Source organism: Coffea arabica, chromosome 10c (assembly GCF_036785885.1).
Source record: "Coffea arabica cultivar ET-39 chromosome 10c, Coffea Arabica ET-39 HiFi, whole genome shotgun sequence".
NCBI classification, from domain to species: domain Eukaryota; kingdom Viridiplantae; phylum Streptophyta; class Magnoliopsida; order Gentianales; family Rubiaceae; genus Coffea; species Coffea arabica.
Genome location: NC_092329.1, coordinates 20,558,242 through 20,580,356, shown reverse-complemented (window position 1 = coordinate 20,580,356; position 22,115 = coordinate 20,558,242). Strand labels below are relative to the sequence as shown.

Sequence of the window (22,115 nt, the reverse complement as noted above, 5' to 3'; positions counted from 1 at the left end):
TTACAACCAAATGGCATGCCACAAAAACCATTTATCATGAATATACATGTTTGGTTTGCCAATCAAAAGAAAACGAACCCAATACACATTAGGGTTTCATTCAAAGAGCTATTCAAAAGATACATTTACATGAGCTCAACTTGCTAGTACAACCTTTCCAAAAGTGATAATTTTCCTGTAAGGAAAACAAATGGAACGGAATGAGCTTAGGCCCAGTGAGTTACTACCACATAAGCAACAAAGAGCATATAGCATGTCCTTTCAATTAAAGTACACAATTAAGGAATGAAACAAAACGGTAAAAGGATACGGACGGCTCTCAAGAGCCCATTTCCTCGCTTATATTCTTGATCCAAGCTCATTGACCCTCCGTCAATGTTAAAAGTACCAAACCGTAGACCTCACTTTACTTCCATTCCTTCCACCCAACATACCCCAACCGGGCCCGCACTCCAAGCAGTAACTTTAGGTGATACTCGAGTACACCGGAACCAAGGGTCTCATTACCACCAGATTCCCATTTCAGTCCCCGTGGCTAGTCAATTTTCACGACCAAGCCCTCGCTGGCTCGATTCAAGTGACTACCAACGGGGTCGAGCTCAGTAATACAGTAGGGCCGTTGGATACTCGTCCAACCGACACCCAAACAATATCCCATGAATGGAATCCAATAACTCATATAGCAAGTACAGTAATACAGTGAAACGGTAAACAGTCATTCACAGGAATAAAAGGAATGAGGGCGGTCAAGTACACCCTTACCCTAACCATTTCCAATAGCCAAACAAGCCTTCAAGGCATCACAATCACATATAGCAAAGCCACATTATAAACATCCAAGTGAGTAGTATACTCACCACTCACGTAGGTGAGGTTTCATGCACCGCCGTCCAAAGTACGTCGTGCACTAACGTCACGCCCTAGAACACGTAAACAAATACCATGAGACTCGATAACGAGTCATAAAGTCATGCCAATCACAACCCCAATAGGGTTTCATATGCATATAAAAGCATGATAGCAAACCAGAAAATCAGGAAATGTAACTATATTAGCCCTAACAACAAAACAGTTTTGGCCTCCTTATGCGGTAATGGTACAAAATGCGCTACGCTTATCGGATGAGGGTGTAAGACCCACCATCTCGAAGCTAAAAGACAGGGCTACAACAATGTAGAAGGCCACTCAGTCCAAATCCTAGCACAACTAGGTCAAAAAATGCAGAATACCAAACCAGAACCGTAATTGCAGGTTTACAAATCACACTATGCTGTAATTAGTCCAACTCAGTCTATACAGGTCCAAATGCATTGATCCCAAAGGCATGCGGTAGACAAGACATCCAGCTACATTTCATCAGAAGACACTAAAATCCAAATTAAAAGCAATTCCAGTCAAAACAGACGATTACAAGCGCAGTTCGCACATTCTGATCAACCCAGAACAGCAACAGTAAAATCGACATATCTTACTCTACACTACTCCAAATGACCTGAAATTTTACAGACACCTTAAACACATCAATACCTACAACTTTTATGTTTTAAGCCAAGGCCAATTCGGCCTTTAAACATGAGATACAAAACCGGACAGAAAAGGGGGTTATGAAACCCTAACTTTTCACATTTCAATCCAAACCCAAAATTGGTTGCAATTATCAATAATTCACACCTACTAGAGTCATTATAGGCCATTGTGAATCATCATACAAGGTCACAACATCATGATCATATTAAACCAGAAAATTCATCAATAAATTAAAAACTTCACCAATTCATCTCAGACCAAGAAATAGACCACAAATTTCAGCACTTTAGCTCCCATTAGGCACAAATTAAGCTTCATTAAGTGAAGGAGAGAGTTCAACCACCACTCACCTAGAAAACAAGAGAGGGAGAGTTGTTGGACACCTTAGCTTCTCCAAAAACTTCACCAAATCACTTACTAGCACCAAGTGGAGGGATTTTATGGCGTAGAAACAAAATCAAGCAAGTGTTTTGGATGATTTGCACTAGATGGTAGCTAAAACTTGAAGAGTTTTTCTTCCTTCTTTGCTAGAGAGAGGGCCGGCCACAATGGTGAAAGAAAAGAGTGAATTTTGGTTAATTTTTTAGATATTTAACCAATTAGTCGAAAAAGTCAAAAGCCATGAATAGTTGTCTACAAGTGCCACCACTCACAAGGTGACACTTGTCACCTCCATAAATGCAACTCTATCCTTTTATTCCCTCTCACATCAATCACTTCTCAATCTCTACTTATCTCTTAACACCCGATAAATTTCCACCAGTATCCGGAATTTAACCTAATTGGCCAAATTTTTCCGAACTTTTCGCACTAGTGGGTCCCACGTCCATTATATACTCTTAATTTTTCAAAAACTCTCCAATACTAGAAAAATCATCTAAAAACTATAATTACTCATAAAATTTACCAGGAGAAATTCCTAAGCCAGAAAATGCAGAAAACATGCCACTAAAGGAAATAAATCCTAGGAAAATTATTAAGGGATTTACGGGTTCTCACAAAATGGACGAGCTATTGCAACACAACCTGAAAGCTGCCCAGGAGCGAATGAAGAAATATGCTGATGAGCATAGGAGTGAAAGGGAATTCCAGGTTGGAGATTGGGTATATTTGAGGTTGCAACCTTACAGACAGTCATCTGTGATGATCAGGAACAACACCAAATTATCCGCTAAGTACTTTGGCCCCTACTGTATAGAGGAAAGGATCGGAGAAGTGGCCTACAGGCTCAGGCTACCTACTACATCAAAGATCCACCCTGTGTTTCATGTATCCTTGCTTAAGAAGAAGCTTGGAGATCTGACCACACCTATCCTGCAACTACCAGACACTGATGAAAGGGGACAGATTAGAGTAGAGCCTGAGGCCCTGTTGAGCAGGAGGATGATCAAGAGGAAGAATGCAGCTGTAACTCAATGGCTTATCCAGTGGTGGGGAACTGATCCTGTAGAAGCAACTTGGGAAGATGCTGCGCAGATAAGGGAGAAGTTTCCCCAATTTCGACCTTGAGGACAAAGGTCTTATGAGGGGGAGGTATTGTAATGAAATGCAGAATGCTAGACTAAGGAAGATACATAATAGGAAGAAGGAAGTAAGAAGGCGTGGAATCCAGAAGCGGAATGCGTGACTTAGAGGATTCACTTCAGCAAAGGCGCGAAAGTTTAACCACGCCTTTGCTGGGTTTTCATCTGTCTAACAGAAAGCCAGGAAGCGCGGCAACTTGTAACAACTTGCAGACGCAATTGGAACATGCAATTGATCCTTATTAGGTGCTGTTAGAAGTTTGTTAGGAGCTGATAACTGTATAAAGCAGGCCTGTCTGCTTTGTAGAGGTAGTTTTTGAATCATTTCCGTCCAGATTAGTTGTAACAGTCTGAGGAGCAATCCTCAGAGTTTCCCTCTCAAATTTCCTTCAGTTCTTACACCTTCTTAGCTAAATTCATCATCTCTGTTCTTGTATTTTTATTTCTCGGATTCATTAATGAAATTGAGCTCAGTTCAATCACTGTTTCATTGATTCATTGTTAATTAGCTCTCTATTCGAATTGTTCCTTCTGGTTTTCTCCAAAGCTCTGGCTTCTCTGGTTTCTGATCCATAACAAAAAAGTGCAGAAACAAAAAAAAAACCTCAAAACAACTCGCAACCAAAGAGAAAATCGCTCTCCAAAGTGGCTGAATGATTAGCCTGTTTCACCATTTTCTGCAAAAATTCTCTTCTTTTTCTTTTTCTCTTTTCTCTCTTTTCCTTTGGGTTTTTCTTTTCCCCGCCGCTCTCTCTTTTCTTTCTTGTTCATGCCACGTTTTTCAGCATTTCTTGTGTTTTTATACCAAACAAAAAACTCCCCCCAACGCTAGCATCTAAAGTGCAGATTTGCTGCATCTTTCTGACCAATTTGAACCATTGGATTTGTGACGCCCCGAAAAAAAATGAGTTTGAGAACCCGGAAATTTTCTAATTTTCTAGGGTTTATTTTTTTTAACGCCCGCCTTTTCTACATTTTCTTGATTAGAAAAATTCCCCAGATAAAGTTTATGAGCAAAAATAGTTTTAAAATGATTTTTCTAGTATCGGTTAGTTTTTGAGAAATTAAGAGCGTATTTTGGACGTGGGACCCGCTAGTGCGGTAAATGCATTATATTTTTGACAACTTATAGGAATTTTGTATTAAGTGATATTATTTTACAAGGTGTTAAGATATTTATCTTGGAGAGACAAGATGATAATCTCAAGCTTAAAGGGTGACAAGTGTCACCTTGTTATTGAAGGTTGGACTTTGACATTTGACCATCTTACTACCTTTACCAAATAAGTACCAAATTGATCCAAAATTACCTTCATTCTTCATCATCTTGGCTGAGCTTCACAAGGAGAAAAGAAAGGAAAGCTTTCATCTTACTTCTTCATTTCTTGCTCCAATCAAACAATTTAACCGATTAAACTTGGATTTCCTCCATAAAACCTCTTAGTTTAGTGGTATTAAGGTTGGTTGTGAAGTGGTTTGGAAGACCAAGGTGCTAAGTTGCTTCCTTTCTTGAGTTGGTAAGGTGAGTAGCTAAGGAACCTCTCTTTTCTTCTCAATCATGTTTAATTAGTGGCTTATGTGAGTTAAAGAGATGGTTTTATGGATTATATTGTGATTTTTGGTTGAATAGGTGAAGTTTTATAATTATTGGGGATTTTTCTATTTTAATATGAACATGGTTGTGTGGTTATATATGATGATTGGAAATGGTGTTTAAGGACTCTATGAGGTGGAAAAAGTGGTCAATTGCAATCAATTTCTGTTTTGGAAGAAATTTCAGAAAATTAGGTTTTGTGAAGCTACATTCTGTCCGGTTTTATAGCTCCTAGTTAGAGGCCGAATTGGCCTTGGCTTAAAACATGAAAGTTGTAGTAAATGACATTTTAAAGGTGCCTAAAAAATTTCAGGTCAATCGGAGTAGTGTGGAATGAGAAAAGTCGAAATTACTATTGCTGTTCTGGTTTACTCGAAATTGGGATTTGCGACTGTAATTGGTTGTTTTGGCTGGAATTGCTTCCGAATTGGATGTTGATGCCTTCTGATGAAATTTATCCCTGTTTCTTAGCTTTCAGCAGGTTTTGGAATTTCTTGATTTGGACTTTTAGAGCCTGAGTTATGATGTTTCCGCTAGAATGCGTTCTGTGAATCTGTTTTTGTGATTCTGGTGTAGTATCTTGCATTTTTGACCTGGTTACACTCAAAACTGGGTTGCGTGACCTCCTTCAATATTGTAGCCCTATCTCTTAGCTTCGAAACGGTGTATCTTTTACCTTCATCCGACAATTGTAGTGCCTTTGGTACCATTACCGCAAAATGACGTCAAAACCTGTTTTTCTGGTTTTGAGCTTAACTTTCATTTCCGGATTTTTTCCTAACTTGACTTGTCTTTGTACTACTTGGAGCTTGCTGAATGGCTATTGGATGAACTTGTTGTTGTGTGTGTACCTTTGGGACTGGCTGAGGAAATAATGAAGCCATGATGGCTGGAAAAGTAAGCAAATTTAGGGGAAGTGCTGTCCGAACTTTTAAAGGATTTGTTTGCATTGAGTTTGTGATCTAAGACTTGGGTTTGAGCAAGGCAATGATACATGATGGATGATTTCTGAGCCATTGAGGTGAGTGACCTCAAACTATTTCTAAAGTTATTTTTGAACCGTTTCCTGCATTATTTATTTTTGAACCGTTTCTTGCATTATTTACTTTTGACCTGTTTCCAAAGTTACTTTTGAACTGTTTTCTTGCATATCATGCGTACTTGCATATGAGTGTTCCTTGTTTGTTGTATTCCTTGACTTATTGGCTTGTTATTATTGTTTGATAATGTGTTAAGTGCTTCCAATGATTGTTAAGACGAGTTTTCTAGGCGAGTGTGTACTTTATCGCACTCGACCTAAATAAATATGAAATTTTCAATGATTAATGATTAAATGCTAGTTGCGCATGAATGTAAGCCGTTTGGCTGAATTGGCCACTGCCCTTTGTTACCGATCGACTCGAGCCAGAAGCGGACTCGGTCGGGCGATATGGTGACCCTGGGTGAATTTGGTATACTCGAGTATTACCTTGTAGTCCGGCTATGTCCGGATGGGTGGAGTCCGGCTACGTCCGGATGGGTGGAGACCGGCCAACGTTCGGAAAGAAAAAAAAAAGATGAACGAAATAAAAGATGAACGAGGGATTATTTATAAAAAATGAACGTATCCTTTTCATGAATGTTACTATCGCTTTCCATTGTACATGTTTCTTGAATTATTGATACTCCATATTTAATGTTTTGTAAATGCTGTAATCGTTTCTGGACTTATCATTTGATTTATGACATCATTGAAAAGAAATATTGTTAAACCAATTTAATTACTGATTTTCTGGTTACTCGCTGAGCTTCTAGTTCACCCCAAAAATATTTTATTCCCCTCCACAGGGCTCAAGGCAAAGGCAGGACTTGTTGTGCTTATTCACGTGAATGGATGGCCTATATCTTTTACAGTTTTGGATTTGGAATCATTTGATGTATAGCTGGGAATTAGTTTCCGCTGCATTTGTGACATGTAATTATTGGAGTCTTGGATGTATATTTGTGGACCATGTGATGTATATTTGAGGTTTATTCTTGTAATTCATTTGAGAACTTCAGTGAACGACTGAGTCCCGGCGGGAGCCGGGCAGGCGGCCCGCCGAACCCTCTGGTTCGCCTTAGGGGGAGGTGGGGTCGTCACAGGATTGGCTAGGCTTCCAGATTTTTCTGGTAGAAATCAAGAGGGTGAGGTGGCAAAGGATTATAGGGAGAAAAAGAAAACAACAAAAATGAGTGGAATGAGTTCCCAAAATGGCCATTGCAAAATTTGTCCTTGATCGTCCATGGCTTCGTACCTGAAGCCATGGTGAAGGATGGCACGCATGCATTGTACGCGCGCGTGAAACCTCTTTTTTTTTTTCATTTTTTCATCATTTTTTAAAACTGATTTTGATTTTGATTTAATTTTTTTTTCTTTTTTGCTTTTCTTTCTTTCTTTTCTCTCATTTTCTTTTCCCGATTTTTCTAAAATGATTTTTCTCAAGAAATAGAGATGACAAAATAAAATAAAATAAAATAAAATAAAATTTAACTAAAAATGAACAAAAATAATAAAAATAAAATAGTAAAGTTTTGGTATCTACATAAGTACATCTAAAAATTACAAGTTGAATATACTCAAGAGTAACATAATTAGCTATTAAAGAAAAGAAACAATCATAATAGAGAATCAAAAAGTCACTATGGACTAAAATGTAAAAATTAAAATATTGTTGGGGTCAAAAATACAATTTTTCAAAAGTTTAGAGGTCAAAATTAAATAAAGGTAAAGTTTATGGACTAAATTATAAATAAATTAAGGACCTAATTAAAAGAAATCTAAAATTTTTAGAGTCACAGTAAAATTATTCAAAAAATTAGGGGCTAAAGTGCAAAATCATTTTCTTATTTTTGCAGGAAGAAGACTCTAGGCCATTTTTATATTGATTTCCGGCCATAAATCTCTTCAACCCAAGGAAAAGCCGAACAATTTTGTTAAAACAAAATGGCTTAACCCACTTATTTCTACTAAATCAAATATGACGAAAAAGTTGGGTTTGTGTAACAGCCCCACCTTCCCCTAAGGCGAACCAAAGGGGTTAGCGGACTGCCTGCCCAGCTCTCGCCAGGACTACGGAGCGGTTACACGCGTTCTAAAACGTTTCGGAAATGCAAAAGTGCGCTCGGACAAGCCACAAGAACCAAAATAACAAAATAATAAGCAAAAGGAAAACGATGAATAGTGCCTGGAATATGGGAAACCGAGAACCCACCAAACAGTAATACATAACAATTCAACATTTACAACCACACTTGGCATGTCAAAACTATACATATAGTATACACATATTCGGTTTGCCATTCAGAAGATGAACCCAATACACATTAGGGTTTCATGAGATGAGTTATTCAAAATAGACATATACATGGCTCAATTTGGCAACCAACACGTATGAGCTCCCAAAAGTGATTATTTTCCTGTAAGGAAAACAAAAGGGAACAGAAAGGGGTGAGCTTGCGCTCAATGAGGTACCAAACAGATAGCAATAAAATCATGGCATTTCATGTTTAACAAATCAGATACACATGCCAGATATAAAGCAACGGAACCACTGATTCAAATCAGAAGGATACGGGTGGCTCTCAGGAGCCAAATTTCCAGCTCAGTACTTGATCCAGACCGGTTGACCCTCCGTCAACGTATATAGAACCAAAGCGTCCGTAGACCCCTCTTCACTCCAAATTCCGTCCACCAAACACCCCTTTACCGGGCCCGCTCACCGTATCAGTAACAGAAATGGTAATACTCGAGTATACCGGAACCCAAGGGTCTCAATACCCAAAGATCCCCGAACAGACTACCGTGGTTCGTTATCTAATCGTCCAGGCCCTTGCCGGCCCGACTTGAATAACTTAGCCACAGGATTTGAGCTCATAGGTCACAGAAAGGTCGTTGGACACAAGCTTCCAAACGACGTCAGAACAGATACCGTTTCAGATACAGATAACAGATTCGGTATAGTTTCAGATACAGATACAGATAACAGATTCAGATAGACGTTCAGAATTGGAATATGAACAGACCAGAGAACGAGTGTGATAAAGTACACCCTCGCCTCCACTTTATCAAAGCAGTACTTGGCTTCAATAGTCATAAGTCAAGTATTCAGATATTCAGATATTTCACATAAAGGGTAGCAGGCAGTGGTACACTCACCGATTCAACTTCAAAAGTTTCACTTCAGATTGGCCTTAATCGCCAAGAAACCCTAAAATAATCAAAATAAACCAATTGAAGGTTTCATATCTAAAATCGAATAAACGGAATGCACAAGTGAGACATACTAATGCAAGGGTGCAAAAACATGATTTTCTTGAAAACAAAAAGATAACATCAAGACCTAGGCGCAAACAACCCAAAAGCCCTTCATTTCCATCAAAAGGCAAATCCAACTTAAAGAACCAAACGGCCTAGAAAATCGGGCAGCACTTCCCCTAAATTTCTTACTTTTCCAGCCATTAAGGCTTCATTTTTTCCTCAAATCAGTCCCAACACCTCACACAAAAGTCATCTCATTCCCAAAAGCCGTTCACTAGGCTCAAAGTAGTACAAGTACAAAAGTTAGCTAGAAAATGACCGGAATAAGAGTAAGCCTTAAAACCATGCCAACCAATAGGGTTTCATAAAGCCATGCCAATCACAACCCCAATAGGGTTTCATATACATATATAAGCATAATAGCAAACCAGAAATTAGAAAATGGCCTTAGTCTTGGCCCCAAATAGAAAACTGTTTTACACTCATTATGCGGTAATGGCGTCAAATTCTCTACGATTATCGGATGGGGGTGTAAGACCCACCGTTTCGAAGCTATGAAACAGGGCTACAATAATGTAGAAGACCACTCAATCCAGTTCGTAACACAACTAGGTCAAATATGCCAAATACTAACCCAGAATTCCTAAAACAGGTTCACAAAACACAAAAAACTGTAATCAGTATATCTCAGTCCATACAAGTCCAAATGCCGAAATTCCAAAGGCATATGTTAGCTAAGACACTCAGCTACATTTCATCAGAAGACACCAACTCCAGAATCCAAACCAATTCCAGTCAAAATGGCCAATTACTATCGCAGTTTTCGCATTCTGTCCAAAGCAGAACAGCTACAGTAATTTCGTCATAACTCATTCTACATTAATCCAAATGACCTGAAATTTTACAGGCATCTCCATCACATCAATACCAACAACTTTCATGTTTTGAGCAAAGTCTAATTCGGCCTCTAACCCAGTGATCTAAAACCGGACAGAATTGGGGTTCAAGAACCCTAACTTTTCAAATTTCACACCAAATCCAAAATTGATTGCATTTAACCACATTTCACATCCACTAGAGCCATTTCCAACCATTACAATTCATCATACAAGCCCCCAACATCAAGATCATATTAAACCAGAAAAATTCCCAATAAAATAAAAACTTCACCAAAACAAGCCAAATCAAGAAACAAATCATATATTCCTTCTCTCATGCCCCCTTTAAGCACAAAATAAGCATTATTAGATGTAGTAGGGTGTTTCAAGCTTCACTTACCAAGAACCAAGAGAGAGGAAGATGTGGAGCACCTTAGTCCTTCAAACAAAGTTCACTAAAGCTCTCACTATCACTAAAAGGTAAGATTTTATGGAGCAAAAACTAAGTTAATCACATGAGTTGGTGGATTTGGTCTTGTTAGAAGCTTGAATGTTGAAGAGTTTTGTCTTCCTTGGAGCTTAAGAGGGCCGGCTATGGTGGAGAGAAAATGAGGAAATTTTAATGAATTTTTGAGATATTTAACCTTTGGTCAAAAGTCAAAATTTGGAATAGTAATTCTTAAAAAGGTATCCAATAAGAAAGTGACATGTGTCACTCTATTCAATGCAACCTTATCATTCTTTTCTCTCTCACATCAATCACTTCACACACTCTACTTATCTCTTAACACCCGATAAATGATATACAGTATCCAAAACTTAACCTTATTGGCCGAATTTTTCCGAACTTTTCGCACTAGTGGGTCCCACGTCCACTATTTATTCTTAATTTTCTAAAAACTCACCAATGCTAGAAAAATCATCTAAAACTTATATTTACTCATAAAAATTATCTAGAAAATTTTCCGGATACAGAAAGTGCAGAAAACAAACCATTGAAAATAAGAAAACCTGGAAATATAATAAAACCTAGAAAATGGAAAGATTACGGGTTCTCACAGTTTGAATATCAAAACCCAATGTTGCAAACCCAAGAAAAAATAACATAAACCTAATGAAAATAAACACAAGCCCACCAGAAATAAAAATAACAAGCCAAACATTTTTTTTCTCTTCTTTTTTTTTCTTTCTATTCTTTTTCCTTCTCTTCTTCTCCTTATTTCTTCTTCTTTCTCTTTGGTGAGGTTGAAGCTTCCTCAGCTAGCAGCCATGGCAGTTGTTGGCACCACCGCCGCTGCCGGACCACCCACGACTAGCTTCTCTGGTAACAAAAAATCACCAAAATATATACCCCAACTCATTTTTTGCGGAGAATCCGTTATTGAGCTTAGTTTTTACAAAAAAAAAAATGAACCAAAAATGGCGAAATTGCCAAAAAAAAAATAGTCCAATTTTTATTTTTTAAAATCATTATAATTACCTCTAAAAATCATAAAATTTATACCAAAATACTCTTTATAAATTCTACAATACAACTATGATCTTAATTTAACAAGATAACAATTACAAAATAATGAATCAAAACAAAACAGCTCCTCATTTTGAAAAAATCCATTTCTTGATTTTTAGGTCAAAACTGAAATTTCGGACAATCAAATGTCTTTCCGGGCCTTGTACTAGCTAATGGTCATTCATTTTAACAAAACTATGCACAAAAAATTTGCTAATTTGATTCGTTTTTCATTTTGGCATTTCTATGAACATTTAATATGTATTCAAAGGGTCATTTCTCTTTTCTTAATTTTATTCATGGCTTATTCCAGAAACTTCAACAACACTAGTAGCAACAACCAAAAACAACAAAAGCAAGAGAAACTAAACAACAATACATGGATTTAACATAATAAAGAAAAACTGGAAAATATCTCAATGAAAGTGGTAGTAATTCTTATGTCCTCGGTTAAAAATTTCTGATGAAATTCTAGCCCCCTCATGTCCAATTGCTTGCCTTCTCTTGTATTTGATTTGTAGGATAATATGTATAGGGGAAGGGGAGAGATAAAGCCGAGAGTGAGAGAGAAGGAGGTTTTGGAGGAGTAAGAGTGTTTGGAATTTTTGGGAGGGAAGAGGGCCGAGAGTGAGATAGAGATTGAGGGAAAATTGGAGTTTTTTTTTCTTCTTCTTCTCTTCTTGAGGGGAAGAAGAAAAAAACCGAGAGTGGAGGAAGAGTTGAAGTTGTGTCTTGTCTTCTTGAGGAAAAAGAAAGAGCCAAGAGTATCAGGGAGAAGTTGGGGAGTTAGGTTGGTAAAAAATGATGATTTTTCACCAAATGACAAGAAAGGGCCACGGGATAAAATAATGGATTTTTCCAAATGAAAAGAAAGGTCAATAAAAAAAAATTGAATGTAACAATAGGTTAATAGTGTATTTCGTAACAGAGAAATGATTAGGGGTGATTTTTCTTCCTTTTTTTTCTATTTTTCTTTTCTTAACATAAACTTACAAAAATGAGAGAAAAAAAAGAAAATAAATTAAAATGCAAGAAAATAAATAGCTCATTAAATAGATAAAAATTTTAGAAAATATTGACAAAATTTGGCGTATACATCTTGCCCCTCTTTGTCTAGAGTTTCCAAGAAAATCAAGACAAAGACGTAGACAACAAATTGTTTACCTTTTTCTTCTAATTGCACCTGAGCTAAAAGAGATAGATGGGATATAGAGCGGCGCGCACCTATTTCTTCAAACCAATCAAGAAAGGAGATAGAGGAGCGCGTGACGGATGCTGAGACTTACCAACAGAAAATTAAATGATTTGTTAAGAAGGGAGATAGCAGAGTACGCGGCGGACACTGAGACTCACCAATAGAAAAGTAAATGATTTGTTAAGAAGAGAGGTAGAAGGGTACGCGGTGGACGCTGAAACTCGCTAACAGGAAATTAAATCTGTTCAGAATCTAGACTATTTAGTGGGACTGAAGCCAAACCCAAATGCCTAGCAAGAGAATGAAAATATGCTCGACACTTAGATAATTGGTGGGATTAAATTCGAGTCCAATTAAATGACATATTGGTGGGATAAAATCTGAACCCAATTAAATGATAGATTGGTGGGATAAAACTCTAATCCAATTAAATACCAGATTAGTGGGATAGTGTAACGGCCCCACTTCTCCCTAGGGCGTACCCTAGGGTATCGGCGGACCGCCTGCCCAGCTCTCGCCGGGACTCAGTCAGTCGCTATAGGAGAAGACAATAAAGTCCATAAAACAAACGAAATATCAATAATTTCAAACTTAAACGTAAACTTATATACATATCCATCCCAAAAGCAAAACAACTAGGTACAAAGGTTCTCCGTTCTCCATACAACCAGCCCACCAAACATTGGGGCGAGAACCATAACAAAAGAGCCAAAAGTACTAGTTCGGCTAGACTATACGTAGCTTCCATCCTTGCACGTCTTCCCCTGCTAAGGAAAACAAAAAAAAACAAAAGGAATGAGCTGGAAAGCTCAGTGAGGTTCCGTACACATAGTCAACAAGAGAATCAATGCATTCAATACATTTAACAACAATTCAAGATACAAGTACAAATAAAGCGGTAACCACATTCATGAAAAGGATACGTGCTCACAAAGAGCCATTCGTTCAATCGTTCATTCATTCATTCTCCTTTCTTTCCCCTACCTTCAATCATTTGAAAAATGCATTTTGCATGAGTAAAACCCCTCGTCCATTCATTCACTCATTCATTCATTCATTCATTCTCCCCGTCCCTGGCTTTTGGCCAGGCTCCACCAACCTACGGGGTAATACTCGAGTATACCGAAACGTTCACCCAAGTTCCTTGTCGCCCGACCGAGTCCGCTTCTGGCTCGAGACGACCGGTAACAAGGGTGTGAGGCCCCAGTCCGATCGTAAGTCGATATTAGGGTTATTTGAAATTCGGTATAGAAAAATCAGGGTTTTATGGCTAGAAAGGAAACCCTAATTCGGTTAAGTTTGGAAATCCTAGTTTACGTATTATTATTATAAGGTTCAAGCCATAATTTATATTCGGTATTCTAGTGTGTGCCTTGACGTAAGTAAATATAGGATTTGTTTTAATTACAAAGGTTTAGTAAGTTTGAATGATTAGCAAACCTCTAGTGTTGCAATATTAGAAAGTTTAAGTGGAGTTTTAGTTATCGCCCGCCTTTTTCCGCATTTTCTTTATTAGAAAATCTCCAGGATAATTTTCATGAGTAAATATGGGTTATAGATGATTTTTCAAGTATCGGTTAGCTTTTGAGAAAATAAGAACGTATATTGGACGTGGGACCCACTAGTGCGAAAAGTTCGGAAAAATTCGGCCAATTAAGTTAAGTTCCGGATACTGTGAAAAATTTATCGGGTGTTAATGGATAAGTAAAGGAGTGTGAGATGATTGATGTGAGAGGTGACCAAAGGATTGAATTGCATTTAATGAGATGCCAAGTGTCACAAGATCATTGGGTGGACTTTATGATTTTTATTCTTTTGTTTTGACCTTTTGACCAAGTGGTTAAATATCTAAAAATTACCTCAAAAATTCATTATTTTCACTCCTTGGTGGCCGACTTCCTCAAGCTCAAGAAGGAAGAGAATTGCTTCAAATTTCAAGCTTCCATATAGCTCAATCTTCCAAACCACTTGCCTAACCTAGTTTCTATTCCATAAAAGCCTTCCATTAGGTGCTAGTGAGTTGCTTAGTGAAGTTTTTTGAAAGAGCTAAGGTGGTCTACAACTCCTCTTCTCTTGTTTACTAGGTAAGTGATGCTTGAACACTCTACTACACCTAATGATGTTTATGTTATGCTTAGAAGTAGCTTGAGTGATGGAATATGTGATTTATTTCTTGATTTGAAGAGTTTTGGTGAAGTTTTCCATTTTATGATGAATTTTCTGGTTTAATATGAATGGGATGTTGTGGCCTTGTATGATGAATGGTAATGGTTTAAAATGACTCTAGTAGGTGTGAATTGTTGATAAATGCAATCAATTTTGGATTTGGATGGAAAATGGAAAGTTAGGGTTCATAAACCCCTAATTCTGTCCGGTTTTGGATCATAGGGTTAGAGGCCGAATTGGACTTTGCTCAAAACATGAAAGTTGTAGGTATTGATGAGTTTGAAGTGCCTACAAAATTTCAGGTCATTTGGATTAGTGTAGGGTGAGTTATGTCGGAATTACTGTAGCTATTCTGCTTTGGTCAGAATGCGAAAACTGCGTTGGTATTTGGCTAATTTGGCTGGAATCACTTTGGATTTGGATGTTGGTGTCTTCTGATGAAATGTAACTGGATATCTTAGCTATCATATGCCTTTGGAATCAATGCATTTGGACCTATACAGACCGAGTTATACCAATTACAGCATAGTGGGATTTGTGAACCTGTTTTAGTGGTTCTGGTTTGGTATTTTTGGCATATTTGACCTAGTTGTGCTAGGATTTGGATTGAGTGGCCTTCTACATTGTTGTATCCCTGTTTCATAGCTTCGAAACGGTGGGTCTTACACCCCCATCCGATAATCATAGTGAAATTGACACCATTACCGCAAAATGACGTCAAAACTGTTTTTCTGGTTTTGAGCTTAACCTTCATTTCCGGACTTTTCCCTAGCTTGACTTGTCTTTGTACTACTTGGAGCTTGCTGAATGGATATTAGATGAACTTATTTGTGTGACTTTGGGACTGGCTGAAGTAATAATGAAGCCATGATGGCTGGAAAAGTTAGCAAATGTAGGGGAAGTGCTGTCCGAACTTTGAAGGGACTTGTTTGCATTGGGTTTGTGATCTAAGGCTTGGATTTGAGCAAGGCAATGTTATATGATGGATGGTTTCTGAGCCGTGGAGGTGAGTTACCCTAAACTGTTTCCAAAGTTACTTATGAACCGTTTCTTGCACTATTTACTTGTTTGCATATCATGAGTGCTTGCATGTGGCCCATGACATGTTTTGGCTTAAATGAGTGCTTGGAATTCGTGTGCTGAACACCAACGTCTCCACCTCTGTGTACTGTTCATCTGGAGCAAATGGCTCCCCACTGACTTTTACTGTTAAATGTTTGTTTGGAGCGTTGGGTGTTTAAGTACAACGATTTCGCTGGCTCACGAGAGCAATAAGTGTACATTTGATCTTGAAATCATGACATCACTGAAATGAACGACTGTGAAACTGAATTGATTACTGATTTTAATGGTTACTCGCTGAGCTTCTAGCTCACCCCAAAAATGTTTTATTTCTCCCCCCACAGGGCTCAAGGCGAAGGAAAGCTTGGAGTGCTTATTCACGTGACTGGATGGCTTATATCGTGTACAGTTTAAGTTTGGATCTATTTTATGTATGAGTTGGTCTTGTGTAAATATGTGAAATTGATATGGATGTAAGTATACGTTCCACGATTGGAATCAGTTTCCGCTGCATTTGTAATATGTAATCATTGGAGGATTTGATGTAATTTTGAGATTTATATTGTAATTGGGTTGAGAACTGTAGTGAGCGACTGAGTCCCGGCGAGAGCTGGGCAGGCGGTCCGCCGAACCCTCTGGTTCGCCTTAGGGGGAGGTGGGGCCGTCACAAAGGGGCAATGGCCAGTTCAGCCCGAAGGCTTACATTCATGCACAATTAACATTTCAATCGCTCAATCATTAAAATTTCACAATCATTTAGGCTAAGTGCGGTAAAGTACACACTCGCCTCAAAATCATTTTAGCAATCATTGAAAGTGTTTAACATGCTATCAATCATTCAAACAAGCCATATAATCAGGAAACAAATCAAACAAGGAACACTCACCTATACACGTAAAATAACGCCCACTTCTCAATCACCAATGAAACCTAAAAGACACAAAGACCACATTACAATCCATCTAACATGATTTAGATGCAATCAAGAAATACTCGACTACTCGCGAGTAAACGAATAAAAGACTTTCAAAGTGTAAGGAAGGCAAAATACTTTAACTTCCACACTTAAAACCTTGCTTAGAAACAATGCACTTATGGCCAATAAAACCCGAACTCATACCTCTATAGGTTGGAAAGGCTTAAGGAACCTTTGAAGTTTGAAACGGAAGAGGTATCATGTTTTCAAAAGATAAAACGGTTACCTTATTTGCCAAATGACAATATACAAATTCGAACCGAAACTTAGCCTTCGAACCCTTATTCAAGGACCCGAAGACACTTCCAAGGAAAAACGTTCAATTTGATACAAAATACATTTCCAAAAACCACTTTAACTCATTCAATTTCCAAGAAAATAAATGGACGGCATATCCCTTGTGTTTACCTATTTTCCAGCCAATAATGGCTTCATTATTTTTCTCAAATCAGTCCCAACATGTCATATAGAATAATCTCATGTCCAAAAGCCATTCACTAGGCTTAAAGTCATATAAATACAACAAGAACTACGAAAAACAAGCTAAAAACATTTTCAGATAAAACAATGCGTGACAACATTTTGCGGAAATGGCACTAAAGGCACTACGATTATTGGATTAGGGTAGAAGACCCACCGTTTCGAAGCTAAGAGACAGGGCTACAACAATGTAGAAGGTCACTCAATCCAGTTCCTAACGCAACTAGGTCAAATATGCAAAATACTATACCAGAATTCCCAAAACGGGTTTGCAAATCACACAAAACTGTAATTACTATAACTCAGTCTATACAGGTCCAAATGCCGAAATTCCAAAGGAATATGTTACCTAAGACATTCAGCTACATTTCATCAGAAGACACCAACTTCAAAATCCAAACCAATTCCAGTCAAAATAGCCAAATACAAACTCCGTTTTTGCATTCTGGCCAAAGCAGAACAGCTACAATAATTTCGTCATAACTCACTCTACACTAATCCAAATGCCCTGAAATTTTACAGACACCTTAAAAACATCAATATCTACAACTTGCATGTTTTGAGCAAAGTCCAATTCGGCCTCTAACCCTATGATCTAAAACCGGACAGAATTAGGGGTTTATGAACCCTAACTTTCCATTTTTCCATCCAAGTCCAAAATTGATTGCATTTAACCACAATTCACACCTACTAGAGTCATTTTAAACCATTACCATTCATTATACAAGGCCACAACATCCCATTCATATAAAACCAGAAAATTCATCATAAAATGGAAAATTTCACCAAAACTGTGACGCCCCGAAAAAAAAAAGAGTGTGAGAACCCGTAAAAACCCTAATATTTTCCTAGGGTTTTAGTTCCTTTAATTGCATAATTTTTGCATTTCTGGCTTAGAAATATTATCTGGGTGGATTTTATGAGCAATTATAGTTTTAAGATGATTTTTCTAGCATTGGTGAGTTTTTAGAAAATTAAGAATAAATATTGGACGTGGGACCCACTAGTGCGAAAAGTTCGGAAAAATTCGGCCAATAAGGTTAAGTTTCGGATACTGTTAAAAGTTTATCGGGTATTAAGAGATAAGTAGGGTGTGTGAAGTGATTGATGTGAGAGAGAAAAGAATGATAAGGATGCATTTAATAGAGTGACACATGTCACTTTCTTATTAGTTGAACTTTTAAGAATTACTATTCATTGTCTTGACTTATTTGACCAAGGGATTAAATATCCAAAATTCACCAAAAAATCACCATTTTTCTCTCCTTGTTGGCCGGCCACCTTGAGCAAGAAAGGAAGGAGATTTCTTCAATTTTCAAGCTTCGACTTGGTGCAAATCAACCAAAAACATTTGCTTCCATCCATTTCACTCCATAAAATCCTATCTTCTAGTGTTAGTGAGTGTAGAGGTGAACTTTGTTTGAAGGATTAAGGTGCCCAACATCCTCCTCTCTCTTGGTTCTTGGTAAGAGAAGCTTGAAACACCTTACTACCTCTAATGATACTTATTTTGTGCTTAATGGGGGCATGAGAGAAGGAATATATGATTTGTTTCTTGATTTGGTTTGTTTTGGTGAAGTTTTCCATTTTATGATGATTTTTCTGGTTTAATTGGATTATGATGGTGTGGTTGTTGGTGATGATTGGAAATGGACTAAAATGACTCTAGTGGGTGTGAAAGGTGGATAAATGCAACCAATTTTGGATTTGGTGTGAAAACTGAAAAGTTAGGGTTCTTAAATCCCCAATTCTGTCCGGTTTTGGATCATAGGGTTAGAGGCCGAATTTGACTTTGCTCAAAACATGAAAGTTGTAGGTATTGATATGATTGAGATGTCTACAAAATTTCAGGTCATTTGGATTAATTTAGAATGAGTTATGACGAAATTACTGTAGCTGTTCTGCTTTGATCAGAATGCGAAAACTGCGATAGTAATTGGCCATTTTGACTGGAATTGGTTTGGATTTTGGCGTTGGTGTCTTCTGATGAAATGTAGCTGGATGTCTTAGCTAACGTATTCCTTTGGAATTTCGGCATTTGGACTTGTATGGACTGAGATATACCGATTACAGTTTTATGTGATTTGCAAACCTGTTTTGGTAATTCTGGTATAGTATTTGGCATTTTCGACCTAGTTAAGCTAGGAACTGGATTGAGTGACCTTCTACATTGTTGTAGCCCTGTTTCATAGCTTCGAAACGGTGGGTCTTACACCCCCAACCGATAATTGTAGTGAGAGTTGTGCCATTACCGCATTATGACGTCAAAACTGTTTTTCTGGTTTTGAGCTTAACCTTCATTTCCGGACTTTTCCCTAGCTTGACTTGTCTTTGTACTACTTGGAGCTTGCTGAATGGATATTAGATGAACTTATTTGTGTGACTTTGGGACTGGCTGGAGTAATAATGAAGCCATGATGGGTGGAAAAGTTAGCAAATGTAGGGGAAGTGCTGTCCGAACTTTGAAGGGACTTGTTTGCAGAGGGTTTGTGATCTAAGGCTTGGAGTTGAGCAAGGCAATGATACATGATGGATGGTTTCTGAGCCGTGGAGGTGAGTGACCCTAAACTGTTTCCAAAATTACTTATGAACCGTTTATTGCACTATTTACTTGATTGCATATCATGAGTGCTTGCATGTGGCCCATGACATGTTTTGGCTTAAATGAGTGCTTGGAATTCGTGCGCTGAACACCAACGTCTCCACCTCTGTGTACTGTTCATCTGGAGCAAATGGCTCCCCCACTGACTGTTTACTGTTTAATGTTTGTTTGGAGCGTTGGGTGTTTAAGTACAACGATTTCGCTGGCTCACGAGAGCAATAAATGTACCTTTGATCTTGAAATCATGACATCACTGAAATGAACGACTGTGAAACTGAATTGATTACTGATTTTAATGGTTACTCGCTGAGCTTCTAGCTCACCCCAAAAATGTTTTATTTCCCCCCCACAGGGCTCAAGGCGAAGAAAAGCTTGGAGTGCTTATTCACGTGACTGGATGGCTTATATCGTGTACAGTTTAAATTTGGATTTATTTTATGTACGAGTTGGGCTTGTATCAATATTTGGAATTGAAACGGATGTAAGTATACATCCCACGATTAGAATTAGTTTCCGCTGCATTTGTGATATGTAATTATTGGAGAATTTGATGTAATTTTTAGAGTTATATTGTAATATATTTGAGGATTGTAGTGAACGACTGAGTCCCGGCGAGAGATGGGCAGGCGGCCCGCCGAACCCTCTGGTTCGCCTTAGGGGGAGGTGGGGCCGTCACAAAAACACTTCCAATCAAGAAATAAATCACATATTCCAACCCTCAAGCCACTTTTAAGCATAATATAACCATCATTAGGTGTAGTAGGGTGTTCAAGCATCACTTACCAAGTAACAAGAGATGTAGAGAGGTTGGCCACCTTAGACCTTCAAACAAACTTCACTAATACACTTACTATCACTAAAAGGAAAGATTTTATGGAGTAAAACTAATCTAAGCTTTTGTTTGTAGAAGATTGAAGCATATGGAAGCTTGAAAGTTGAAGAATTTCCTTCCTTCTTTGCTCAAGGAGAACCGGCCATGGAGGAGAAGAAAATGGTAATTTTTGTGAATTTTTTTGATATTTAATCCTTTGGTCAAAAAAGTCAAGAATGTGAATAGTATTTCTTAAAGTCCAACCAATGAGAAGGTGACACTTGTCACCTCATTAAATGCATTCTTATCTTTCTTTTCTCTCTCACATAAATCACTTCACACACACTACTTATCTCTTAACACCCGATAAATTTTTCACAGTATCCGAAACTTAACCTTATTGGCCGAATTTTTCCGAACTTTTCGCACTAGTGGGTCCCACATCCAATATATATTCTTAATTTTCAAAAAATTCACCAATGCTAGAAAAATCATCTAAAAACTATAATTCCTCTTAAAAACTAGTAAGAAAATATTTCTAAGCCAGAAAATGCAGAAAACATGCAATTAAGGGGAAATAAACCCTAGGAAAAAATATTAGGGTTTTACGGGTTCTCACACTCTCCCCCCCTTAGGAAATTTCGTCCTCGAATTTTTTTTTTTTTTTTTTACCTTCATTAGCCTCAGGCGAGTCCGGAACCGTTCGGTTGTCTAATGCATATGCTTTGGCCGGTACATTGGTTCGGTTCCCTCTTTCTTTCACTGGTTTTGATTTCGTTCCATCTTGTGACTGAGTACTACCCTCACGTGGATGCCTCCTCGGACAATTGCTCACTTGATGCTCACTGCTTCCACAAATTAAACATTTTCCCCCTTTTCGCCAACAAGCATCTTCGGTGTGGTTGGCCTTTCCACAGTAACCGCAAATCAAGGGAGATGTCATCTTTTGACTATCTTGGGAAATCTCCTTGGGTCCAATTTGACTTCCTTTAGTAGACCTCTCTTCAACTGCCCCTATTGTCCATGGCGGATAGGATAACTGGCTTACTTTTGGCACTTTAGAAGGTGCCATCATTTCTCTAAACTCTTCCAATCCACTGCCCGATGCACCTCTTTTTCGAGTTTGGGAGGCCTTTATTTGTGCCTTGGCTCTCTCGATTCGTTGAGCCTTCTCAAGGGCCTCCGTAAACGTATTCACTTGCGCTGCTGCCAACGCCTCTTGAATGTCCAAGTTCAATCCCTGTATGAATCGCCTTACTCTTCTCGGTTCCGTGGCTACTAATTCTGAGGCAAACTTGGATAGTTTGGTGAATTTCGTTTCGTATTCCGCCACACTTAATGTCCCTTGGCGTAGTCCAATAAATTCGTCCTCCCTCCTTTCTTGGACTAAAGGTGGGAGGTACTTCTCATTAAATTCTCTGGTAAAGTTCGCCCAGGTCCATATGGTCCGTTCCCTTTCCCATTTTGCTCGAATTACGTTCCACCATACTCGGGCCGGTCCCTCAAATTGAA

At 38.2% G+C, this 22,115-nt stretch overlaps 1 protein-coding gene across 1 annotated transcript; it reads left to right on the top strand.

Annotated features, from left to right (window-relative positions):
- The first annotated feature begins 2,529 nt into the window (after positions 1–2,529).
- LOC140015859 (uncharacterized) lies at positions 2,530–3,036 on the top strand. The gene has a single exon (XM_072068685.1). It carries the CDS (start codon positions 2,530–2,532, stop codon positions 3,034–3,036), a length of 507 nt encoding a protein of 168 aa, XP_071924786.1.
- Positions 3,037–22,115: the final 19,079 nt, after the last annotated feature.

Coding starts and splice junctions, on each gene's coding strand:
- LOC140015859 (XM_072068685.1), top strand. CDS start 2,530: ATGGACGAGCTATTGCAACACAACCTGAAAGCTGCCCAGGAGCGAATG.